Genomic DNA, 25223 nt, shown 5'->3' with positions numbered 1-25223 from the left:
TTCTTACCAGGTCTCTGCAGAAAGTTCCATTGCTCCCCAGTTTCTCCTGGTGCCAGCCAGAGACAGGTCTAGGCTCAGTTTCTTCCAGCTTCAACTCACCCTTAATGCTTGCAATTCTGGTAGTGGCACTTAAGAATTTAGCTCCAGGCTCCTTGGCTCATGGACTGATGGAAAACCAGGCAGACTGTGGAGGAGGGGCTGATTCTTGAGCCTGGGTGAGAGGTTGCTTGGATATGTCTGAGGCAGAGCTCTTTCATGGTTGTGTGACTGGCATCCATTCAATATCCATCCATCTTCCTCCCCAGTTCTTTCTTGCAAAGATCCTTCTAACTGCTACTGGCATAAACCCACTGGAAAGGCTTAACAACTGGAGAAGTTTGGCAATGAAGGTGATCATAGAAGAAGGGGAGAAGTAGTTGTTGGTCCTGTCTCTGTCCCAGCGCTGTGTCACACCACATTGCTTGAGAAACATGAAAAGAAATCCATTGGATCTGGGGTCACTGTTCAGAGTTTTGTGTTTGTCCCTTTGCCCCCACTAAAGAGGCTTTTGAGGCCCCTCATTGTGTGACTTTGCCAGCCCTGGGAGATGGGCACCATTCCCCTGAGACTATGTGTCCATTTTCAAGAGGGAAAAGTTCTAGCTGGCCTGGCTCTGGACTCACATTTGGGGCAGATGCAGGGAGGGCAACCAGGAATGTGAGCTCCCTTTCATGGAAAAAAGTGTAGGCATGGCAGCAGGTGAATTTTGTAACCCAGATGAAGTGTACTTGCTGGAGTGAGAAAGAAGAATTGTCTTGATTCTTGCACTAATAGCAAGAGAAAAACATTGCAGGGTGGGGTGGGATGTCCTGCCTCTGAAGACACTGAGTGTAGTAAGCTCTGGTCACTCTAATTTGCTTCGAAATGCAATCTGCTGCCCAGTGAAATCAATGGAGATATCTGTGGTGGATAAATCCCTCTGGTTGTGTTCTAGGTCTTCTCACTCCTTGTCTAATTCTTTAACAGTGGAAAACTAGTGATGCTGCCTTGTTCCTCAGCAATGATTCCAATAGTTTAAATTGGTTATTCTAGGTGTTCTTTTGAAGGATGCTCCTCCACCTACCATGTCAGCTCTACCCTCAGTGAGCAAGGTGCATCAGCCTGCTCTTGTGTGGGCACAGTCTGTTACTTTTTTTGTATTGTATTTAGTAACAAAAATACAGGGGTAATTGTTGCCTTTTTTAAAAAAAGAAGAAAAAGGTTTTCATTTTGCTACTTTTATATGCTTTGCTTCATTTTTTTCACTACTGGGGAAGTGGTAGACAAAAAACTCTTGAAAAATCCAAAGTGGCAATTTTTATTAAAATTAATGAAATATTTGTCAGTATATATGAGTACAGCACAGCTCTGGTGAGCTATCTCTCTTTCCTTAGGGGAGCCACCAATGTCTTAGTCACAGGGAGTATGGGGAGTGAATATATAGAGTTCCTCCAAGAGCTTTATATGCACTAATTGGATCGTGTTGGTTGTTTGGGAATTTGCAACCTACTTCTTTCCCTATCTCCTCACCCCCTCCCACCCTACCTGTGCTGCCTGTGGGCTTTAATACAGACAACTGGCCTCTGCGGACCTTCCCTTCACCTTCCCAGTGGATGTGGCAGTGGAAGAACCCAACAGAAAGAACTGTAAATACTTCCCAGGCAATGGGGTATGGATGAAGACAGGAGAAGGAGGCAGCACAAACTTCGGAGAGAGCAGCAGAGATGAGGAGAGATGGCCCTTGGCAGCAGATCCTGAGTGGTTTAAGATGACTTGGAAGGGTGACTCTGACTGCAGAAGAAATGCAGATGGCTTGGATGCTGCTCCACTGCCTCCTCGAGCACAGCCTGTTGGCACCGAAACCAGGGTGAGTGCACTTACCTGGGGTTATTCCTCAAACACCTGTGCTGGGGCCTTGAGGGTGTTTGACTCTCTTCCCATCTAACTCCAGTTCCATAGGTTTATAGTGCCGGGGTCCAATGCCTAAATCAAAGCACCACCTGCAACTGTGCTCTTCAAAACCTCATCCCTTTTTTCCATTGTAGCTCCCAGCACTGGAACAAGCCAGCTGTTCCCCAGATCGCATCTTTAAAGTGGTGTTTGTAGGGAATTCTGGTGTTGGGAAGAGTTCCTTCATCCACCGCTTCTGCTATGACAGGTTCCTGGCTGATCTCAATGCAACCATTGGTAAGTAATAGCGTGCCTGGCTCATCTGGATAAGGAAGGTGGGAAAGTCAGCCTGGGCAAATGTTTTTTTGCCTGTATTATAGCCCAAATAGAGGTAAAGATGGTCCCTCTCCCAGTATTGAATCAATCTGGCAATTTCCCTGAACTAAACGGAGTTGGCCTGGCTATTGTAATGGCGAGCTGCTCTCACCCCATACTACCTTACAGTCATTGTTACCTTCCCGACAGGTATTGATTACCAGGTGAAGAGTCTGATGGTGGATAACACCCAGGTTGCCTTACAGCTGTGGGATACAGCTGGACAAGAGAGGTAAGATTTCTGTCAGGCTCAGTGGAGGAAAGGGAAAGAGTACATGCTGCTGGTTTCTGTCCCTGGGAAAACTGTCAGCTTCAGAAGGACCAGACAGGTTCACGACAGCTATTCCAGCGCTGAACCTGCAGCAAAGGTCTGCTTTAGAGATTTCTAGAAGCTGTGGCTGTGAAGCAGGGCTCGGGGAGATCGCTCTGAGGATTGACAGAAAAGTAGTTTTCCATGTGTCTGACCTGCATGCTTGTGGCTCCAAGCAGTCTGTCCATAGATGTATGCCATGGGGTTCAAAGGGTGGAAAGGACTGTGAACCTTTGCAGATCTGATTCAGCTGTCAAAGCCAGCTGAATTAGCATGACCCGTGGGGAAGGTGATTTGAACTACCCTGCTGGACTCTATCAGTGAGGTTATCAACCCCTTTCACTGTCCCTTCTGCTGACAGACTTGTGGAAGTGATAATCCTTGGTAGAGGGATTGTGCAGTTTTTTGTGACAGTGAACACTGGTTCCCCATTTGAAGGCCTCTAGTTTCAAAAGCATGGGATATCTCTAGATGTTACCAGCACTGTTGGTGAGGATCAGAGTAGTAGAGGATACATTTGACCCTTATCTGCTACTAGAGATGAAGGCCCATCACTGCTTCCATGTAAATTACATTTTATTTAGGATACAATTTGAAGCTTAAGATGAAAAGCTATTTCAAGGGGACCATGAACCTCAAGGGCCTGACAAAAATAAGTACTGGGTATTTTGAGCTAAATACGTTATGGGGGCAGGCCTTCAGGGGGCAGCCAAGGTCATGGGAATATTCTAATCCTAAACTGTGCCAACGATGCTGTCTGTCTCAGTCAACTAGACCATGCAGAGCTGGTGGGAATGTACTAAGTAGGAGTATTTATTGAAAAGTAACTCTCTCTTCCAAAATTAAGCTTCATGCTGAAGAAATAATTATTTCTGAGGGGACTCCCGTGGTTATTTTGATGCTGAAACAGAGCAATAAGGGGAGTTGCTATGACATAAAATGTGACATTTTATTGAGTCCAGATTGCAGCAGAGGCCAAATTCAAGATATTGTCTCTGCAGAAGGACCTTTAGCACAGGCCCCTGCAGCACTAGCAGGTCTTAGATGTGTATCCACAAGAGAGAGCTTGGCTCAGTGCTGATACCAAATAGGAGACCTGGGAAAAAGCAAAAGCCTTTTCTTCTGGAGGAATATTAATTCCTTCTAACTAGAGGTGTCCAACAGTAAGTATCCTAAGGAAGAGATAGAAGAACCCCTTGGAGCATGCAAGAACTCCTTGGTGACTTCCCTGAGACTGATGCATGCTACCTTTGATGTTTCTTGTGGAGCATCTGGCATGGCTGGCAGTTCCAGAGGTGCACCTTGACTGCCAAAGATAGTCTGTGCTTTCTCAGTTGGGCAGGTGCCAGAATGTTGTGTCCTTATTGTACTGAGAAAGAACAGGCTTCAGGCAATAACCTGAAGAGTTCAGGAGGGTAACAGCTGTAGGTTTTCTTGGCTCCTAATAGGAGAGTCTGTTATCCTGTGCAGGGCTGAAGTACATAGCTCTTTAGTGAGATTTCAGTACTTTTGTTACAATTAATTCCATCAGTTTGCAATCAATGCAGTTACATCACGGCTCTGTCACAAAGTACTTACAGATTGTAAGCTTTGGGTTTGTTGTTTTGGTTGTTTGTTTGGTTGGCTTTGGTTGGAATTTATTCACAAAAGACAAGCCTGTGCTTTTAAGTGGTACAGACAGGAAAAAGTAGATGTCTGGCAGGAGTTTTTCCTGGAAATTTTGTCTAGCTCCTGATTTGTTATGTATAATGGGATTGGTTTATAGATTCAGTAGTGGAAACAGACTGTACAGATGCTGAATTCTTAATTGCTGTTTTGGCAGCACTGGGGCAGACATTATGCATGCCTAGTTTGTACTGTGATACAGCTTAGTCTGCAGATTCTTCCAGACCATAGAGAAAGATCATGTTTTCTCCATCCGTTTCCCTTTTAATAGGAAAATTACCTTTTCCTATCCCACCTAAACAGATTCTTCTACTTCTTTCTTCCTGACCTATAAAGGCCTTCCTCCTTGCTTTCTCAGCACCATGCATTTGGCAAGATTCCTGCTCACCCATGGCTGCCTGGCCTGTCTCAAAGGTGGAGGGGTCTGACCTGTCACCTGTGTGTAGGCACCGGCCCTGAGGGACACACCATGCACGGGGGCTGCCAGGCCTTGCAGAGAGCCTGCACTAACAGATAATCCCATTCTGTGTCTTGTCATTGCACAAGTGGTTCTGAGAGCGCCTTTGGTTTTGTCTGGGCTCAGGTTTCGGAGCATTACCAAGCAGTACTTCCGGAAGGCAGACGGGATCCTGGTGATGTACGACATCACGGCCGAGTGCTCCTTCGTGGCGGTGCGGAACTGGATGAGCAGCATCCAGGTGAGAGCAGGACCTGGGCTGCTCCAATGCTGCTGCTGCTGGTGCTCCCTTGCTCCAGACCAGCTCCAACAGTCTGTCTGGAAGTGACATTTTTCAGTGCCCCAGGAAGTCCTATTGACCTTGTGAAGCTGAATTATCAAAGCACATGCCTGTGGTGGTCAGCTTGGGACCAGGGGCTTTGTGTTGAAGGTAACAAAGCCAGTGGTAGCCCATTATATCAGGGAGAGCTGTTTCTGTGGCAGAATGTGGTGGGACCTGCCAAAACAGTAGTGTGGGTTTGTAAGCAGCTCGTGTGCCCTGGCTACATCTTCTAAACATGGTCACATCCCACCTGTGCTCAGGCAGGGAGATCTCCTTGTGTCTGGCCTATGCACAGGAAAGGGAGGTGGCCCTTTTTATTTCCTTTTTAATTTTAAAATTTGGTAACAATGTGTTAATACTCTTGGTTTTCCACCAAACACTCACTTAAAGCATTTATCTGTGGCTTATATCTTCTTGGGGAGACAAAAATACCTTTCTTTAGAATTTAAATTAGTTGTGTGTAGATGATCAAGAGATGAAGGGAAATTTTCAAGGGTGGTTTTGTTTTGATTGTGCTGAGTCTCAAAAAACCAAGATCTCAGTGAAATGAGTAAGTATAGGTTGGAGGTTTCTAATATTATTAATTTCCACAAGCCCGTTGGGGAAAAAAAAACGAAACAAACAACCACTTATGCCTTTGGACTCTGAAAGATCAATGGTTAAGATCTTTAAAACTAACCAGCCTCTGAAAATTGGGTTCCTTTCAGGAGGAAGGTTAAACCGAGCCCACAGAAAATCAAACCACATGAAATCTGTAAATTTTAATCTCTCTCTTCTTTTCCTCTCCCCATCTGTGTATTTATTTTGTTTTCAGGTTCTGTATGTCATCCAGGGCACTTGAGTGTGGAAATACGTTTGAGCCCTGTTCTGCCCATGTTTTAGTGAGCCAGTGGAACTATAGAGAGTTTGACCAGAGGTAGGGGGCTCCAGGAATTGTCTAGGAATAACACTTCCTGCAGAGACAATTTACAAGGTTGCTTAACTTGCTTGGCCAGTGGATTTTCAGCATGGGATCACTGAGTTTAGGACAGCACATTAGACACAGTAATGCACATACAAAAATTACTGTGCTTATTAAGAAGCTCTGCCTGATCCCAAATTCTGAATAGCCTATGGGGCAAGCTGCTTTTCTTTAGGCTTGTTATTTTCCTGAGAGGCACTTATGTCCTGCCTCCCCTCTGTCACCATCCCAGCTGAACATACCAAACATTTGGAATATGTTTCCCTAGTTCAAGCTTCCTTCCACAAATCCCTGGGGCTATTGAAGAAATGGCCCTTTAATGATCTAATGGGCCTGATCCTGCTGCCACTGAAGGTCTTGTTTGCTTGAGCTGGAAGGATCTGCTCCGAGTTGCTGGGTCTCTAGGGGTCTTTATTTCTTTTGCAGGAAGGTATCGAGGACGGAGCTGTGGTCTTTCTGCTTGGAAACAAATTGGATGCTGTGCAGAGGGAGACCCGGAATGTGCCCAAGGTGGAGGGGGAAAGGCTGGCAAAGGTGTGACTCAGTGCTCTGCTGCTTGACCTGCTCTGCAGCCACCTTCCAGCTGTGAGCAGGGCAGTCTGGCTGGCAGATAGCCCTTCTTGGAGCCATCTTCCAGTATGGTACCTTCCCTCTCTGTCCCACCCCGTTTCTGCAATGTGAACATGTACCAAGGTCCCTCTGGTACCAGGGAGGATGAGGTGGTGGCCTGTATGTGGCAGACAATGGCCCTTGAGGGAGGATCATGTATTTCTCTTGGGGCTCATTACAGTCTTTCTGAGAGTAACATGCATGGCTGATTTCCCATTTGTGGGCTCCTTAATGCAACATTATCCTGCCTCTTTCCTCACTCCCTTGTCTGCCTGCCTGCTGGCACCTTGGCCCCTAGGTGGGGGGAGACAAGGTTTCAAAGGTGTTTCCTGCCTTCTGGACTCACAACAGAAAGGTAAGGGAACCAAAGTATCCTGGATAGCTGTTTTCTCTTCCCAAACAACTCCCTCAGTGCTCCCATTTGGACACTCGGGCTTGGCCCCAAATGCTGAAAAAGCATCTCCTTTTCCTGGGTTGGTGAGCAGGGTGTGCACCCCAGCAGGGTAGCAGCCACCCTCCTGGCTCCAATGGCTCTTGGTGGGGTTCCTGGGGATGAGGGTGGGCCAGCTCCCAAGGCTGTGGGTGAATGGTGCTGGTAGAGAGCTGGCAGTCACCGTGGGTGCTTGCTGTGCTCTCTGGCAGGAGTACAAGGCTGTGTTCTACGAGTGCAGTGCGATGACTGGCTACAACATCATGGAGCCCATGCTGCACATGGCCAGGTCAGTGAACAGGAACAGTCACTCTGGGATACTTCCCCAGCTGGAGGTGACTGGTGTGGGCTCTCCTGGGGAATGGGCCCAAGAAGAGGGGGGTGTCAGAGATGGATTTTGTCACATCCCAAAAAAGACCTGACTCCTCTGACTTCAGGTCCTTGTCTTTTGTGCCTGGAGAGCACCAAGTGTAGACTGGATGTTTTTGCATACAAAGCTTCACCTTGTAGAGCTGGCTGTTGCAAGATTAGGAGTTTAATTTGAGTATTTCATTACAAAATCCTTGCATACTCCCCCAGATTTTAAATTGGTGTTTTCAGTTTGAGGTCTGCATGCAGCTCTAAGGGTTCTTTCTTCCTTATCTTAATAAGCATTGTACAGACTGAGATATTTCCGTGCCAATAGTTTAAAAAGAAGATAAGATACTGTTCGGCTGAAAGAAGTTTGCCCTAAGATTTTTAGTTTTTTAAGAAACAGGTAATTTTGGGGAAAAAAAGGTATTTTAAATCTTGCATGAAAGCTATCATTTTGTTTTCTTTTATCCCTTCACCACCTACTGCATCATCTCTGTTATAGCCACAGCAGGACTTAGCTGTTCATTAACTGGGAGGATTTACTTATCAGCTAGGTGAATCACATCTCCCATAGCATGTGCCTTCAGCATGCTTTATTACCACGCTGCTGCCCAAGATGGCCCACACAGGTGGAGCAAACAACCTGGGATTCTGACATCAGTGTGGGAGCTTGGGAATAAGGCACAGGCCACTCACATGGGTACTTTGATTACTACGCCATGGTGCCCCCTCTTGTATGTGTCCAGTTGCTTTCCCCATTCCCTGGAAATTCATGCTCATTCTCTGTGTGTTATTCATCTAGCCTGACTTCCAGAGAAGTCAAGTATTTGGGCCTATTACTTCTTGCAATCCTAAATGTAAATCCTAAATGGCTGGTGGAGAGCAAAGGGCAGAGGCAAACACCTTGGAAGGAAGATCTCAGTAACCAGGTTGTGTTCTTGCTCTGTGCTGCTCTTTCCAGGTTGCTGACAGCACAAGAAGACAGGCAGAGGGAGAATGCCCTGCAGCTGGAGGATATCAGCAGAAGGAAAGGGTGCTGCACATAAAGCACACTGATGTGCCAGCAAGAGACATGTGCCAATGGTGTATCATGAAGCTGGGGTTTCCTTTCAAGCAAGCTGAATTTGATGGTATCAGCTCTCCAGAGACTTGGGGAGGGTGCAGCTTTTCCCAGTCTGTGAATTTTGAGGCATAAATCAGGCCAAAAGGTGCATATTATTTGCACTGTTCTACTTCCTAACTCTGCATGCAGCCCTGGTCTCTGGAGGCCTCTGCTTCTTTGGGGGAATTTGACTGGTCTTAGCTAGTAGCACAGACTGGGCCTTCTGCCTGGAGAGGTTGATTCCCTGTAAAGGGATGAAGTCTTGGTCCTGTTCTTTTTGGCAAAGAAGTGGCCTAATAGCAGTGAGCAGAGGACACAGTGGGTCTGTATTAAATAGAATTCCCATGTAAGAGATAAAGAAATTATTTTAAGTTTGGGCTAGCTCTAAGTAGTGATCCAGGTCCCAGACAGTAGCATCATCTCTTGGTTCTGCAACAGCAGTGCTCAGCTGAGAGCCCGCTGTGGTGAGAACACTTCCACCACTTCTGGCAAGATCTGGATCAGGCCCTGTATTTATTGCAGGATTTGGTTGGGCTTGTCAATATTGTAGTTAACAGATTCCATATGTGATTATAGTATGGACTGATAGGACTAGTCATCCCAATGGCTTTCATGGCTTTGTCACCCTAATGGACATTTTCACTGTCCTACTGTATGTTTACAGAACACAGAGCAGTTGCCCTGGGACCTGCAGGCACTGGCATGTGCTGCTGATTCATGGCCCATTGCAGGAGCTGGGCTATACAAACCAGGGGAGCCATATATAGCCTGTTTTAAGGCTGAATGCTGCCCGTTTCCTCCTATTCTCTTATCCTTTCCTGGAGAATCTCCAGCAACTCAGAACTGCCTCACCCGCAGTCCTGAAAGATCCCACCGCAGTGCTTTCAAATGCACCTGGGCTGGAAGCACAGGGCAGCTGCCTGTGTGAAATGTAACTTTTTCTCTTGCAGTGACCTTGAGCAACAGCCTTACTTTACTGGTGAAGGGCCTGAGAAAGAGCTGGACTGAACCTGTTCCCATTGGGAAGAGGCCTTCTTGTCGCTAAGGGGTGGGGCAAAGCAGGGGGAGGAGAGGCACGGGCAGAGGTAGAAACTGTCCCCAGAAGTGCTCCTGTTGGCATAGCTGCCACTGTGCCTGGCCATGGAACTTCTGGGGTGCGATGCTTTCGGGTTTGCAGCTCAGTGGCTCTTAAAGCCTTATTGGGACTAAGTGAGATTTTTGGTAGTGCCCTTTTCCCTTTTGTTTTCGAGGCTGTTTCTGTGTGTGACTGACATTTTAGGCACAAGACGTGATACTGCAGCTGTGAAGCAGCCCCCCAGCCTTGCGGCATAGGGAAAACCCGTACTTTGCCATGGTCTTTCCTCTCTTGGCATAAGGCGGCCACTCTGAATGTCTGTTTATTGCACAAATTTCACTGGGAGTATCCCATGCAGGTAAAGTGCTCTGAGTCATTTACAGCCCATCAGTATTACAAAGAATTTCCATGGTTCCTCCTGGTGCCCTTTACTTCTGATAGGAAAGAGGAAGTTTTTCTCTGGAAGAGCAGGATTTCTGAGTAAAAGGAAGAGCTGAAAGTAGTAAGATCCTGCTCGGTCCTTACTGTTGGCTGGCTGTGACTCACACTGTTTAACTGCACTAGCACCTTCTAGAGACTGGGAATCAGAAAGCTACAAGAGGTCCAGAAGGAAGCAGGGTAGCTGGTGTGGAGCCTGGAGTAAGACCAACAGTGCTGCCAGGGAACTGCTCGTGTTTGCAAGAAGCGATGTTTGGGAAGGGAAATCCGTGCTAAGGTGTTGTGAACATGCGCCTCCCACGCTCTGTACACAGCACACCCGAGACAAAGGCGTGAAATACGGCTGACACGCAAATATGGGCCAGTCTGTGTGTTACCTTTATCAGTGCTGTCATACTGCAAAGGCAAGAACCATCAGGTTCTTTTAATGTACAACCTTGAGTGGTTTTCTTAGTGTGCAAACAGTACAGACAATAAAGAAATGCTGTCTTAGAAGCGGTTGTCTTGAGAGATTTTTTCCAGGCACTGCAGGAGATTCAGCCTCCCATCTTCAATCACTGATTGTAGTGTGACCTTCCCTTCTCACTGCTCAGGAAGTGGCCTGTCCCCCATAGTGGTACACAGGGGGTCTTACAAATAGGGAGAGAGTTGACCAGGACCCCATGTTTTGGAGGCAGCACAGGAGAAATTAATCTCCACCCTTTTTTTACCTCTTTCAAGCAGCCAGAGTCCAGCTGTTCAGGGAAGGCAGAGCATGGGGGAGAAGGCGGCGAGACACTTCCCCACTGTTGGGGGGTAGTGCTTTCAGAGAGGGCAGGTTCTCACCTTGTTACCAATATTCATAGAACTAAATCTTTATTTTGTTAATATCCCATGCATCCTTTTCACTAGAGTTAGGAATTTGGTTGCTTTTAATCCTTGTGCCCTGGCATGGCTCCAACTTGGATGTTCATGCCTTACAGAACTAATCACTCTGCAGTTTTGACCAAACAAATTATTACTCATTTCCCCTGCTATAAACTGACAGCACAAGTAGTTCATTGTAACATATATTTTTTTTAAGCAGGAAGGGTGGATTTTTGTTTCAAGGATGACAAAATGGCACAGAATTTGAGCAGGCTGAGCTTGGACAACAATAAGCAGCAGGGTGGGGTTTATTACTGGAAGGTCTTTTGTTGTCTCTCAGCACAGTAATTAAATATCCTGTTAGAAGACCAAGATGCAGTCTAACGGGGCATGCTGCTAGTTTTTAAACCTGTCTGATATCAGACCCAAACTAGACCAGAATTTCCAAGAAATTCATTTTACTACATCCCCCTTTTTTACCAGAATCTCTCCTGCCTCTAAATGGAAGCTCTGTGAGCAGCCACCCTTTGTAAGTGACTGCTGGAAACTGCAGCATAAATGCAAATAATGGGATATCCTGAGGGGGCATGAGATGAGGGAGGATGCAAAATATGACTGCCTGGGGGCTTATTCCTTCACCACATTGGCTCCAGCCTCTTAGTGAACAAGTGACTTTTTGCACATAATCTGTAAGGTATTTTGGAATCGTATCACAAGAACGTGCTCTTCTTATAGGCTGGGAAGCCTTATCCTGGCACATGCAACAGTGCAGCTGTGTACACAATCAGGTTGAAGGGCAAAAGCAAAAAAACCCAGCTGCTCTGATAAGCAGCCATGGTCCCACAAATCTCTGCAGACCGGCACAGGGACCTCACTCTGCTTTGCTTCCACTTGTCTCTTTCATGTTAATATGCTAAGGGTAAGCATAAGAGGATTAGACTGACAGCATCTCTTTGAAAAGCCAAAACAGGGCTGAAAAGAGAGCATTAAGCCACAGTGTTAAGTTTAAAGCTTTTCCACAGGACTAACACAGGAATTGCAAAGGTTTGAGATGTTGTTTTCCACTACTTTCTTTATTCCAGCAGCCTGAACTCCAAGGGACACTTTCCATATACACACAATTAATGAGTTCCTGCTATGGGGATCATGCAGTCACTCACACATTATTTTGTCCTGCCACCTTCTTCTGTTTGTGTCTTTTCATGATCTTTTTACTTGTTGATTGCTTAGACTATAAATATATATATTGACCAAGTACATACATTTATAATTGGAGATTATCTCACAGCCCATTATACATCGTCAAATGCTCTGTTTGGCAATCTCCCTCTCCGTGCCAAGAGACCCGCGGCCCTGCAGTTCAGAGCTTTGCTAGAAGGCACTCATTACTTACCTGGCTGTTGATGAGTCACACGGAAATTTCGGCTGGCGAGGCTACAATAACCCGCCTCCAGCCTCTCCAGCCTGCGGGGCATGTTTATATACGTATATACAATGCTGCAAACACAAGTGTAGCTGTGTGCTACTTCTGAATATACTAGTCCACAGGAGACCTGACCAGGTAAAATTAGTCTTCTCAAGGTGCACAAGTATGTGAAGTATCTATTGCTCCAGCAATAAGCTGAGGATGTGTGGTGTGTCTCGCCTTTACCTCCAGGCTCTCCCAAGCACAGGAAGCACTTGTGCCCGGTCATGCCCATTTGCTGACCCAAATCTGCCACGGTGGGAGAGTTCCGTGCTTTCCTGTTTGTGCATGAAATCCCTGGACATGGCAAGAAGGCAGTGGCCCAGTGTGGCGGCTACCCAGGGCTCCACCAAGGAGGGCCAGGACCTGGGTAGGGGCCGGCATCTCTTGTGGCTTCCAGGTTCTGCCGCATATTCCCTGCAACAAACCTTTCAGTGTGTAAGCAAGCTGATCCCCCAAGGCTCTATTTGATCATTTGGTTCTCCAGCAGCTCTGAGCTAAAGCTTAAGCAGGATTCTCATGGGCTGAGAGAGAGAAGTGAGCCTACTCCTTGGGAAGGATGAAATGATTTTTGAGTTGGGCACATGGAGAGCTTAAGGCAAGCAGGACGTTCTAAACTGGCCTTTTCCTTCCCTGCCCAGATCTCCTCTTCATCCCGCCCCTGAAAAAGCATGTGAGGCCACTCAGCCGTGGAGTGGAGAGGGCGTGGGTCTTTTCCTGGGAGCATCCCCCGCACAGGGCTGCTGCTTAACACAGAAGTATGTGGGCTGCGGCTCAAGTGAGGTAATGGGAGGATGGGACAATGTGCCAGTCAGGGCTTGATTTTGATTTACAGGATGTTTCATGGAAAACTCTTTTAACAAGCAGGTCTGACGCCTTAAAGAAAAAAAAAAAAAAACAGCCGCTCCAGCAGCAGTAGTTCGCTGTAAGGTGTTGCCTGCGGCAATGGAAATGGCAACTTGAGGCGCGGGAGCCGAGCCGGGGCCGCAGAGCACGAGGAGCCCCGGCCGCAGGGGGCGAGCCGGGCCGGCCGGGAGCGGCGGGGTGGCGGGGGAGGTGGCCCGGGCTGGGGTGGGCTGGGCCGGGCCGGCCGCGCCTCCCTCCCGCCCTCCTGAGAGTGCCTCCCGTCCCTGCCTGCCTCCCTCCCGCGCAGCGCGGCAGGTCGGGGCGTGCGGCGGCGCGGAGCGGAGGCCGACGGTGAGGCGGAGCGCCCGAAATGGCGGCACCGGGGGGACGGCGGGAGGCGGGGGGCGCGGCGGCCCCGGGGAAGCGGGGCCGGGGAAGGGGCTGGGGCGGCAGCACCGGAGAGCGGGGCCGAGCGCGGCCCCTGGGCCCCGTGTGCGGCAGCGGGGCCCGGCGCTCCCTCCCTCCCGCCGTCCCTGCCGGCACCCCGCACCCGTGGGCACCTGGCCGCGGCCACCCAACCCCGGCTCTACCGCAGCACTGCTTTGCTTCCCCTCCACTGCCCTGTGGCATTGCGCAGCTTCGCGGGGGCTTGGCCCGTGTACGCTTTGTTGTGGTTCTTTTTTTTTTTTTTTTTTTTTCATTAGAAAAGTGTTTTAACCTGTTGCAGGTGGTGTCATAAACTTTGCACAGCCCGCGGAATTAGTGAAGGAGTTCTGAATATTGCCGTAAATCTTGTGAAACGATTATTATCCCCCTCTGTCTTTTGTGCAGTTAAATTTCCCTGTTGTACAAATAAAGACTTGGCCTTTATGCTGGGCTTGCAGGACCCGAGGAGGAGGAGGAGGGAGAGAGTGAGCCCTTGTTTACCACGCAGTCCAGGCGGTGTTCTGTTCCCTTCATTTTCTGGAAGCTGCATCAAATGGGGAGCTGATGACGATGGGTTATTGCTGCACCGTGGTGCTGCTTGGCATGAGGAATCTTTACAAGTAGCTGCTTCTTTTTGTCCTCTCATGAAGAACATAAACTGCTGTAATTTTTAAAATCTGACTTTTCCTGAGAGCTTTTGTAATCAACTTGTTGCAGTATCCTGTTGAATTTTAGCAATGACATGTCTTTATTTCAGGCTACTGTGTAGCATCCCTTAAATTGTGCTGCTTCACTTCCTTTGTCCTCCTACAGCGCTTCCTGGCTTTCCCTGAGGGTTCATGTTGTGCCTCCTAGAACAAGGGTTGATTGAAATAGCATCACCCATCAGAGGCCATTTAGTTCAAACAGTTTTGAAAGATGGTCCTTTTGCAAAAATGCATTTCCTTTGCCACCTAAAGGCCATTGGCAAGGTTCTAAGGGAAGCTTTTGGTGTGGTGGATGGTCTTACCACCTGATATTGTGGAGGCCGAAGAGCCTCTTAGCATGCCACCAGTCAGACAAAGTCCATCCCAGTGCTCCTGCCTGTTGTGGAGGGAGCGGAGCGCCTGGCTCCGTTGAGCTGTTGCTGAGCTCATGGTAACTAGAAAAGTCAGTGCAGAAGTTTCAGTGTATTTATATTCTCTGAAGCATTTTGTGTGCCTAGGACAGGCAGTTCCCGATCTGTGGATTGCTGGAAGCTGGCCAATGGGGAATTGGATTGTTGGAAGCTGGGGTAGCATCACTTACGCTTTATGTGACGCGTCTGGTGACAGGTCCCTGTCAAAGGCACAACACTGCCTTGCACAGGTGGGCCTGGGCTCTGGTTTGCTACAGCTGCTCTGGGCTGCCAGTACTTCTGAGTCAGATGTCCTTGCTGGAAGCTTGAGCTGTGAGCTGAAGGAGGTGGCAGCTTTTGAGCTCCTCCGTGTAATTCTCCTCAGATCACATCCTTGCTCTGTAGTGTGCTGATGATGTATTTTGAGTTCCTGGCCTGTATTTCCTTCTGGCCATGTGCTGTATTTCTGCAAAAAGCATGTTTTATTCCAAACTGTTGCATGTGGCTTCTGCAGTGGAGGAGAATGACTTCCCCTGTTGCCTGGTAAAAGTCCTGACACTCCCTGCTGTATGCTGGCTTCAGGAATCAATAAGAAAACACCTTTTCTGAGTGCTTGAAATAATGTCCCATGTGTAACACTTCATTTTACTCTGGAGTCTGAGGTGGTTAGTCCCTCCTGTGGTACATTTTGTGAGAGTTTAACACGTTTTCTTTCTCCTAATTCAAGGCAAGTGTGTTAAATGGGGTTTATTTGCTACTTTCAGTGCAGCCTCTGAAAGTTTGTCTTTGGGTGTGAGAGATTCTTCAATAAGGGGTGGAAGAAAGCTGCTTGTACTCCCTTGTCAAGCAAAAATGCTAGGTGGGAGTGGCTGATGAAGGGCTCTCTCTCCCTTTAGGAACTTTCCAGCAGGCCTATAATTTCCAGTAAATAAAAGTTGTATCTCGACTCTGGCTGTTTCCATTAGACGTGCACAGAAGGCAACAACTCCCTTGCTCTTGAGACAGCCTGAGGGGGTTGATTAGAGAGCTGTGTCTCTTCTAGCCAGGCCATCCCACTGGCAAATTCACTTGTTCCTTCTACGTAGTTTGGCTCCTGCTCTCAAGAGTGCATTGGACTATTGGTTATGCATGGAAGGAAAAAGTGTATTTGCATGTGCTTGTTTGTATAACATCTCTGTCACTCCGTGTCCCTGTTTGTGGCAGACTGTCCTGTCTGGCATTTCCAGGTAATTTGGTCATTTGTAAAGCAATCATACTGTCCCTCTGTTCTTTTTGTGCCTTCTGTTTAAGACAGAAGCTTAGAAAGAAAAAATTGACAGACTCTGAAAAGCAAAAAGGGTAGCTGTGCTTTTTCATGTCGCAGTTTGCCATTATTGTCCCCAGTGGCCTCATCAGCCTTGTTCCTTAGGCCTCCTGAGACGATGTTCTACTCCTCACTCTACTTTCTGCTCCTGAGCTCAACAGTGGGTTATCTCCAGCTCTCCCTGAGCGTGTGCACTGACAGCTGAGGTCATGGAAAGCCTGAGAAAGGGGGACTCCTAGAAATGACAGCTTATCTCAGCTTCCCTGGCTGGGAGGAATAGAAGCCTAAGTCTCCCTGGTTGTTTAAAAATCTTCAGATCCTAAGGGTGAAGACCAGGTCTCCTTCTGTCTCACTCACTCATCCTGCCTTTCAGACTCTGATGTGATTTTTCTTTTGTCACAGCAAAGCTGAAATGAAATGAACAGTGTCACTGTAAAGTCATCCCATTTTCCCATCCTTTTTTGTACGTGCATTTTGACAGAGCTTTCACCAGGATGGTGCCCATCTTCCCAGTCTGTGAGAAATGTGCTTTTCCTGGCTACCCTGTGTCTGAAGCCAAGGTGTGGAGGGAGAAATGAGGAATGGCAGGCGTGTGGAATGGAGATGAGGTGTTCTGTCAGTTCTCTGGAGAGTGCCTCATTCCACCCCCCCCCCCATCCCCCCACGGCACAGAAATTGTTGTCTGCCAGGCCCTCTTGGCAAGGATCTGCCCTGTAATAGCAGCACTGCTGATGGGCATCTTTCTTCAGTGTTTCGTCTGTCCTGCCTGCCAGACTCCTCTGCTTGTGATCTCAACAGCCTGGGATCCTGGGGAATGGATTCAGGGAATCCTATTAAGTCCTGTGTCCTGGCTGCTGACAGTAATAAAATTCTTGGCAAAATGAGCAGGAGGGTGATGACTATTTTGCACTCCTGGAATTGCATGGGTAAGAGGTGTGTTTTGGGGTCTGGTCATTTGAATATGACCAGCTTGGTCCACGTTTCTAGCCTGAGTTTCTTGTGCTGGTCAGGTGGTTATGACCCCAGCCCAAGCTGGAAAACTGCTGTGCAGCTCTGTAGGGCAGGAGTGCAATAAGCTCAACATGGGACTGAAAGTGTGTTCACCTCCTTGGAAGGATGCAAGCATGAATTGATGCCATGACATGCCAGCTGGGCTTTTCATGGAGTTACACACACATATATATGTGTGTGTGTATTTCATGCATGCTTTTGATGCCAGTAGTGGTGGGCATTATTGGAGGCAGGATACTGGTTTAGTGGGATAAGGAAGGACATCAGGAATTATATTCTGCAACAGTTGAGGGAAGGTCCTTGGCAGCTGTTTAAATTCATTTGGGTGCTGACCCACAGGCACTGTCTCGAGGGTGCAGCCAAGCAAATACACACTGTGCAACTCTTGATTAACATTGCATTGCCTGCATCCCTGTAGGCTGCTCTGGAGCTGCCTCTCCTACCTGAGTGCATCCCAGAGAGGGAGTGTGGAGGATGTGGGGTGTGGCATGGTCTCTTAAGAGAGGTGGAAATGAGACATGTGGGAGGTGCAAGAGAGGATGTTGCTCAGACCCACAGGTTGTTCCTGGCAGCAGTAATGAGGCTTCACAAAGAAAAGCTGAGGCAGAAGTCGGTGACATAAAATGTTTGGCATTGACCATTGTTTCTTATCTGTGGCTGGTGCCAGATCTGAATACAAAAGGAGCAAAGTTCACTTATTCAAGCCAGGTTTTCTTTACTTTTATAAGAAAGACAGCAGCAGTGGGGAGCTGGGGCAGTGGGAAGAGTTGTAAGGGTAAGTGCCTCTGCTTTGGTGAAACTTGTCCTTGTAGCTGTGATGTGGAAGACCGATGCTCCTAAGAAACAGTGGAGTTGGGCTGAAATTTGCAGCATGTCTCCCAGATATCTTTGCCATTGTAGGAGAGGGATAGGTTTAAAGGAAGAAACACCTTTTGGAGATACTATGGAAGAAAGATCTGCTGTGCTGTACAAATGGACAAGGTGAAAACTTGTCTGATACCTCACCCTGGAACACTTCTGCTCCTATGGGGAAGAAGTGGACAGGGGAAAGATCAAGCAGATGATTGCTATTTTGCACTATTGGCATTGCATGGTGGAATGGGAGGTGTGTTTTGGAGTCTGGGCTGCATTTGGGTATTGCTGGTCGGGTGGTTACGACTCTCCAGTCCCACCCAGAAAAGCGCTGTACACTTTGGTAGGTGCATCTCGGGCAGGAATGCAATCAGCTCAACACAGACTGAAAGTAGTCCTTGGTAGCTCTTTCAGTACAAGTGTATGACTTACCAGCATAGCTGGAGGGTGAACAATGGATTCATTGGCTCCTTCACTAGTGAAATTCAGTTAAAAGTGGGACCAGGAGTGGTTTGAGGTAGGAATTACTGTGGGAGAGGTTTCTGTTTTGTCTGGAGTGCATCGCTGACTTGTTATCTGCTGGAGTAGCAGCCACAATGCCTGTGTGGTTTTTAGGGAGTACTCTGATCCTCAGTGTCCATTGCGCTGCAACAATAAAGAAAATAAGGGGGAAGGATGGTTTTGGTCAAATTTATCTGCTCTCAGGGCCAACTGGCAGATGCCAGCCACGCTGACATTTTTGGCATGCCAGCCAGTGAGCAGGACTTCTGTAGTGCCTGACAAGGCAGACGTGAGTCATGGCTTGTGAATGTCAGTATTTCTTCTTAGCTTTGGTGGAATCCAGAAGGGAGGAATTCATGTCCCACATCTTACCCCCACACTGCCCTGGGAACAGAGATGGTTGGCTCTTTTTCTCCATGGTCACTGTAAGCTCCATGCAGAGCTCCCAGGGAAGTGGTGGGGAGCTGTTTGTGCCATCCCAGGGGTGTACAGTGAGTGTAGAAGCCAGGCACGTGGACACGTGGGAGCAGGAAAGAGTCTCGGGTGCATGTTGAGTGCTGTGTGCAAGAAATGTGCATATGGGAAAGTGTTGGGCTTCATGCTTGTGGTTTTGACTGTTGAAGCATAGAAAGGGTGAGTCCAGTCCTGTGTGGAAGTACCACTTGCTGAGGAATTGACCTGTGGCTGGTTGCAGGTTCCCCTTGCAATGTGGAATAGCTTCTTCCATCTTTGCTGAGAGACTTTGCTAAGGTGAGAGGTCTGCCGGCGGTGAGGAGACATTTGGTGTGGTCTCCAATGTACCTTGTCCACTTGGAGGATTTTTAAAAGGACATAGTTCTTGTTATTGGGAGGACCTGTTTCTGTGTTTGGGGAGGAAGAACTGTCAGGCTAGTTCCTGCACCACAGAGTCCCAGCTGTCTGGGGTTTTTCCTCCTCCTGAGTAGGGAAAGAGTGCAGGTGTCCAGCTGAGCTCATGTGTGGGGAATCAGCCTGTGCTCAGCCCAGAGATGGGCTCTGGGGAGCCAAACAAAAGCCTGCTCTGTCCATTGTGCACTCCCCAGAGCTTACCTCTGGTGTATGCAGTGTGTCCGAGACAGAAAAAAAAGGGAACTTAAACCACTGTGCTTAGGCCAGGATGAAATCCTGGTTGCTGACTTCACTGGGCTGTTTGCCCTCAGGCACTGGGGAAGTGTGGATCCTAACTCACAGGTGTGCTGCAAGAAGCCTGGGAGGAGGGAAAAGCAGCTACTTGCAGAGGGAAACCTCTGCTTTCACTGATGTAATGAGCTTTACTTTGGCTGAATCTGTCTCCATGTGAAAGAAGACCCCCTTGTAGAAAAAAGGGTTTTATTGTTTGTTACTTCATCAGGAATTTTAACAGTCTTTTAAGAAAAAAGGAAGGGGTAAGCCAGCTTAGGTGAGAGCAGTGAGAGTATCCAAAATCAATTATTGTAGTTAAATCAATATGATTCTTATCAACATTGCATTTACAAGTGTGTAAGTGGGAAGCTGATTTCCCTGTGTACGAGGGCACAACTGCTGTGGATCAGCAGTATCCTCATGATTTTTAACACGGATAACCATGTGTGGCCAGCTCTGATTCCCTCTCCTTGCATTGTCCTGCCCTGGGCAGTCAGAGCTAGAACACCCTTTTGGCTGAGTTGAGTAATAGGAAGATTATTTTCTGTGCCAGAATTAACTTGGTTACTTCCAGCATGAATTTTAGATTTTTTTTCTAAATGCTTCAAAAGCAAGGAGGGCATTCTGTTTCCTAGGTTCCTCTATGCCTTTATATCCATGAGGAACCTCATTTTCACAATGGGCATTGAGTACTAAAGGTAGTTACTCAGTTTCTTCAGAAACTTGTGACTGTGTTGTTCCTGATTTTCTCTTGGGTATGATTTGCTTTTAATACTTCAGGACGTCCTGAGAGTCTTAACCTACAAGTGCACCATGCTATGGACTGCTTTTCCTCTCCTGCTCACTAATGGCATTGGATGAATTGAAAGATGGATAATGAGTCTGCCCAGAGACTGAGAGCAAAGTGCTCTGCTGCTTTCTGCTGAGCTCAAAGAAGTCTGAATGCTGGGGATGTGCCAGTTACGTTTTTAGAGGCTCCTGAGGGAGCAAAATATGTGATTTCTCCCATCTCCTGAAGTGTTCTTGGGTCTTCTTGGGATTTGAGGGTTAGTCCAGGGTAGAATGTGCTACTGTAGAATGTAGACTGGACTACTTGTAGCCTTTAAATTTTAACCTTTAAAATAACAGGAGATCAGATGAGATGGTAATGGTTCCTCTTGACTTGGAAATTGACCTCCAAGGTGGAGGGGTGGTTGTGGGGAGGATTAAGTTTCAAAGTAATTTTAGGCTTTCCTTTATTGAAGCTTCTTCATAGAGTGCTGAGGTAACAGGAGGGTGGGTTGGTGGAGAAATCCCCTGCAGGATTTTCCTGCTTCGTTTGAAGTCCAGCTGTTTTGTGCTGGCGTCTTAGAGGAACCTGTTTCCAGGTTCTTTTCCTTGCCAACTCTAAATGCAGTGGATGATTACACTGTCATGGTTTAACCCCAGCCAGCAATTATGTACCACCCCTCCTTCATCCCCCTGCTCATGTGGAATGGGGAGGAGAATCAGTAAAATAGTGTAAGTTATGGACTAAGAGCAATTTATCAATTGAAACAATGTAAAATAAAATAACAGTAATAATAATTTTAATAGTAACAGTAATAGTAATGCAAAGGAGAGCAAGAGAGGAATAAACATCAAGAAACATGAATGATGCACAACACAACTCCGTAGCTCGTCCCCCAGTGGTGATCAGTGGCTCCAGGCCAACTCCCCCCAGTTCATATCCTGAGCATGACATTCTGTGATATGGAACATCCCTTTGGCCAGTTTGGATCAGCTGTCCTGGCTATGCTCCTTCCCTTCTTGTGCACCTCCTCACTGGCAGAGCGTGGGAAACTGACACGTCCTTGATCTAGAGTAAGCACTACTTAGCAACAACCAAAACATGTTTGTTATCAACACTGTTCTCATACTAAATCCAAACCACAGCACTGTACCAGCTACTAAGGAGAACACTGACTCTATCCCAGCCAAAACCAGGACGTACACTGACACAGCCTTGCCAAAGTTGCTGTACTGGTTATGGCTTTGTACCCTTCATGGAGAGCTGCCCTTTGCCTGTGCCAGCTTGAAGCTGCGGAGAGGACCAGAGCAAGCGCAGCTCCCCATGCAGCCGGCGAAGTAAGGTGTTTCGGGGAAGTGGTTGTTGGCACGGGGCTGGGGGATTTCTTTGGAGCTTCGTGGTGCGTGCTCTGGAGCCAGAGACTTCTTTGTATCTTGTCCCCTGTCGCCAGCCTTGGTGAAGGGCCAGCAAGTAATTGCCTGGAGGCAGCCCTTGCCTCCCGGTTGTTTATTCACATGCTGGTGCCTCCCTGTCAAGTTTGCAGGCTGCTCCAGAAACAGCTGTGTAGATGGTTTTGGTGGAGTCACTAAAATGTGCTGCACAAGGGCAAGGCGGAAGGGGGAGGAATGTTTTGTTTTTGGCCGGGAGTTGTTTAATTTTACTGGAAGAACGATCTTTTTCAAGGCAGCCTTACGCAGCATGGATTGAGCATTGTTTCCAGCACTGCTCCTTTAGCAACAGGAGAGAGAACAGCTCCTATGAACTTCGACTTACAGCTCTGGGAAATGAAATGTCATTTAATTGCCCTTGACTGTGGATATTTGAGCTGACTCTAATAAAGTGATTTTAGCTGTGGAGAGGAATATAACTCCTCAAATCGTTCAGTGACCACTTCAGAACACCTCTGGAGACAAGGATACTGGGGATATATAAGGACTGATGGTCAGAAGAGATTTCTTGGCCATTCCTGGCACTGCTGTTAGCAAAGTGGGTATTTCCAGGTGTGAATGTTCCTACATGAGGATGTTCTGGGTAGAAAGGGAGGCTCCTGAAGTTGTCACTGGCATCTGTGGCTGCCATAGTGAGGTGAGAGCTGCTGTTGCCCCATTCTTTGTCTGCATGATGTTCCCTTTTTCTCTTGGTGTGCTAGGGCACTGCAAAGTGCATCACCCCATTCCTGGTACTGCAGGTACCTGCTCCACTTTCTCTGGCATGGCTGGCACCAGTCCTGAGCTAATCAGCAACAGGTCTGAAGCAGTAAGAACGTTTTCCACTTCCAAATCCCTTTGTCAGCTGCTTTTAAAATATGATCTTAGTGGAGTTCAAATTGAGGCAGGCTGCCTGGGGAGGATGTGTGGGATGACTCCAGAGACTTTTGTTTTGCTTGTTTGCACTGCAGAAAGTGAGAACAGGAACAACCTGCTCAAAAACGAAACAAGTTTTGTAGAAAAAGTTAAAGCTGATGTGGTATTTTGTGCACCTCTTGATTTGTGCTGTTTGCAGTCAGGTGTCTTGGGCACAGGCAAGGCAGTGCTAACAAGTAACTTGAAAATTTGTGGTTTATAGTTTTGTGTTCTGTGTTGACAGGACAGCTTAGCTGCTGGAGGATGGATGTTGAAGAGGGCAAATTCACCCCTTCTCTGTGCTGGGAGAGGCACTTAATCTCTCTGTGCTCCTATTATAACCTGCTCCCTTTTTTCTTTATTGGGGTGCTTTGAGAAGGCAGTGAGATTATAGAACACTGTGTGATTGAGAGGCTGGAAATGTACCTTGTGGTGATACACCAGTTGCCTGCCCTCTCTTCCAAAAACTGCTGCATGTTTTTGACAGTGGGATTTAAAGTCCCATGATTTGTTTGTGAGTTTGGTGCAGTGAAGATGACAGCCTGCCATGGCATATGCACCTGATATGGTGTGGACATAGGAAATCTACTGGCTTTTAGCTGAGCACCTTTTCAATGTAGAGATTTGTAGGGAACAAAAGTGCACTGAGACTGCAGCCAAATTTTGAGTGACTGTGTAGCAGCTACAATGCAGCACGTGTTCTTTGGTTAGTGTTTGCCCTCAGTTCAAACCACTGTGTAAAAACCCAGCTCTTTGTAGAGTGTGAAAAAATGATTGTCACTGCTGCATTATTTGGAGAGCACTTTGAATTTGTGTACAGAATTGCCTGAATAGGCTTTGTGGAGGCTGGGAGGATTTCTATCTTCCCAGGACTTTTAGTGCTTGTTGACTTGGTCCTAGTACTGGCATGGCTACAGGTCAGGGAGGTTTTGTGAGCACTCTCTGAAAACACTGAGAAGCCAGTGGCTACGCTTCTGAGAGCTGGGCTGAAAATGAATGTGATGAATAGGAAGATAATGAATAGGAAGGGATCAAGCAGCATGCTGATTTGGCACAAAATGTTTTGTTTAGAAGTGTGGTTTAATGCTACTGGTAAATTCTCCAGCACAGACAAAGCCCTGCTTACAAAAAAAAAAAAAAAAGAAAAAAAAACAAACAAAAAGAACCCCGCAATGTCCATGAGCAGAATTGGGAAAATAGAATTTAAAATACCAATAGTAGGCTGCAGTGAAGAGTTTGCCTTGTCTGTTGGCTGACCCTGACCTATCTGAACTATTGCTCCTTGTTGTGTCAAACCCTCATCGCTATGAGCTCTCTGCAAACACAGCCAGGCACTGATTTCTGGTGCTTCGAGTGAGAGAAAAGAGTGGGTTATTGTTCTTCTCCTCAGTTCAATGACTAGTGAAGTGGTTCCTGTGTATAAATAGCATAAAGTGCTTTGGGATCCTTCAGGATAAAGGAGGCCTTATGGAATACAAGAGGATGTTGTTTGACGCAGAAGGAGTTTCCCTTGGTTGCACAGTGGGTGCCGGTCTCTGGCCCGCCTTCCAGCTCCCAATGGGGACTTGGAGGGGCTGCTTGCTTCCCTGCTTATCCACTTCTGGGAGCAGGAGATGTGGGCTTTCTGCTCTCACGTTGTGGCTGACTGCATATGTTTTGCCAGGGAAGGGTTTTTTGTTTGCTTTGTAGTGAAACAGTGCTAGAGTATGAACACACAGTCCCAGGCATGCTCAGTCACTCTTACCTTTCTCTCTTACGCTTTCTTTTCTTAATGGTTGTAAAATTGGTTTTGTGCCAAGGTCCTTGTTATCCTCAAGGATCCCACAGCCAGGCATTGCCTCGCCCAGTTTGGCTAACCCCCTCATAAAACACTTAATTTGCAGGTATGTGGGTGGTGCTGAATGTGTAAATCCTTGCTGAGTTTGAAATTTATGCTTATTGTTATTTATGCTTCAGTGAGCCCCTCCCCTGGGGAGTAAACAGTATTGAAAATGTGAGTGAAAGGGGTGAGTGCTCTTCTCCGGAGAGACAGCTCTTGTCTCAAAGAGCAGGCGACTCCTCAGGTGTATTAGGCACGCAGTTCCTCTCTGGATACCTGGCTCTCATCCAAATTAGCAGGAGTTAAGGGTCTCTCTTGAGGGGTCTGTTCAAAACACAGCAGCTTTAGCCAGGGCAGAAGAAAGGAGGGATTTGGCAAGCGTCCTGAGGAGTGACAGCAGGGCTCTCACGTGCCCATGGAGATGTTGCCTAGACACAGTGTTGATATGACATCCTCCCGGAGTCCCAGAATGGGAACTTACTCTCTCTCACGTCTTTGGAAGAGTGCTCTCCCAGTCAAGAGGTGGGGTCAAGCAGGGTCTGCCAAAGATGTCGGGGAGGAGGGGTTTTGGCCAAGATTTGTTCTGTGCGCCTCCCTCCCGCCCCCCCCCCCCCCGCCAATTTAAATGACAATTCCTTAGAAGGAGCTTTGCCTTCTCAGTGGATGTCTGACTTGGGTTTTGCATTCTCCCCAGCCTTAGGCACAAGTACTTTGACTTTGCAGCACGTTCCAACATGCTGAGATGGAAAGCAAAGCATTGAGCTTTGTGTCCCAGGTCAGCTTTCCCTTCTGAAAAGCCAG

At 47.5% G+C, this 25223-nt stretch overlaps 2 protein-coding genes across 9 annotated transcripts in view; both read left to right on the top strand.

Moving 5' to 3' along the window:
• Positions 1-10501, top strand: part of CRACR2B (calcium release activated channel regulator 2B) — a 47580-nt gene extending 37079 nt beyond the window's left edge. For 6 of the 7 annotated variants that reach the window (XM_069017032.1, XM_069017029.1, XM_069017030.1 and 3 more), the window contains exons 12-19: positions 1591-1885; positions 2064-2205; positions 2434-2515; positions 4842-4956; positions 6425-6532; positions 6906-6962; positions 7250-7326; positions 8353-10501. In XM_069017032.1, the coding sequence (XP_068873133.1) occupies positions 1591-1885; positions 2064-2205; positions 2434-2515; positions 4842-4956; positions 6425-6532; positions 6906-6962; positions 7250-7326; positions 8353-8437 (961 nt within the window). In that variant the 3' untranslated portion in view covers positions 8438-10501. The remainder of the gene's footprint in view (positions 1-1590; positions 1886-2063; positions 2206-2433; positions 2516-4841; positions 4957-6424; positions 6533-6905; positions 6963-7249; positions 7327-8352) is intronic. The other variant, XM_069017028.1, reaches the window with a different exon arrangement.
• A 2915-nt stretch (positions 10502-13416) lies between these two features.
• Positions 13417-25223, top strand: part of CD151 (CD151 molecule (Raph blood group)) — a 31733-nt gene continuing 19926 nt past the window's right edge. Inside the window, exon 1 of one of the 2 annotated variants that reach the window (XM_069017025.1) lies at positions 13417-13514. The gene's annotated coding sequence lies outside the window, so the exon portion shown is untranslated. Of the gene's footprint in view, positions 13515-21577; positions 21599-25223 lie in introns of those variants that run through there. The other variant, XM_069017026.1, reaches the window with a different exon arrangement.

The sequence above is a fragment of the Aphelocoma coerulescens genome, chromosome 5 (assembly GCF_041296385.1).
Source record: "Aphelocoma coerulescens isolate FSJ_1873_10779 chromosome 5, UR_Acoe_1.0, whole genome shotgun sequence".
NCBI classification, from domain to species: Eukaryota; Metazoa; Chordata; class Aves; order Passeriformes; family Corvidae; genus Aphelocoma; species Aphelocoma coerulescens.
The sequence above is the reverse complement of the archived record's forward strand: the minus strand, read 5'-3'. Positions and strand labels throughout refer to the sequence as shown.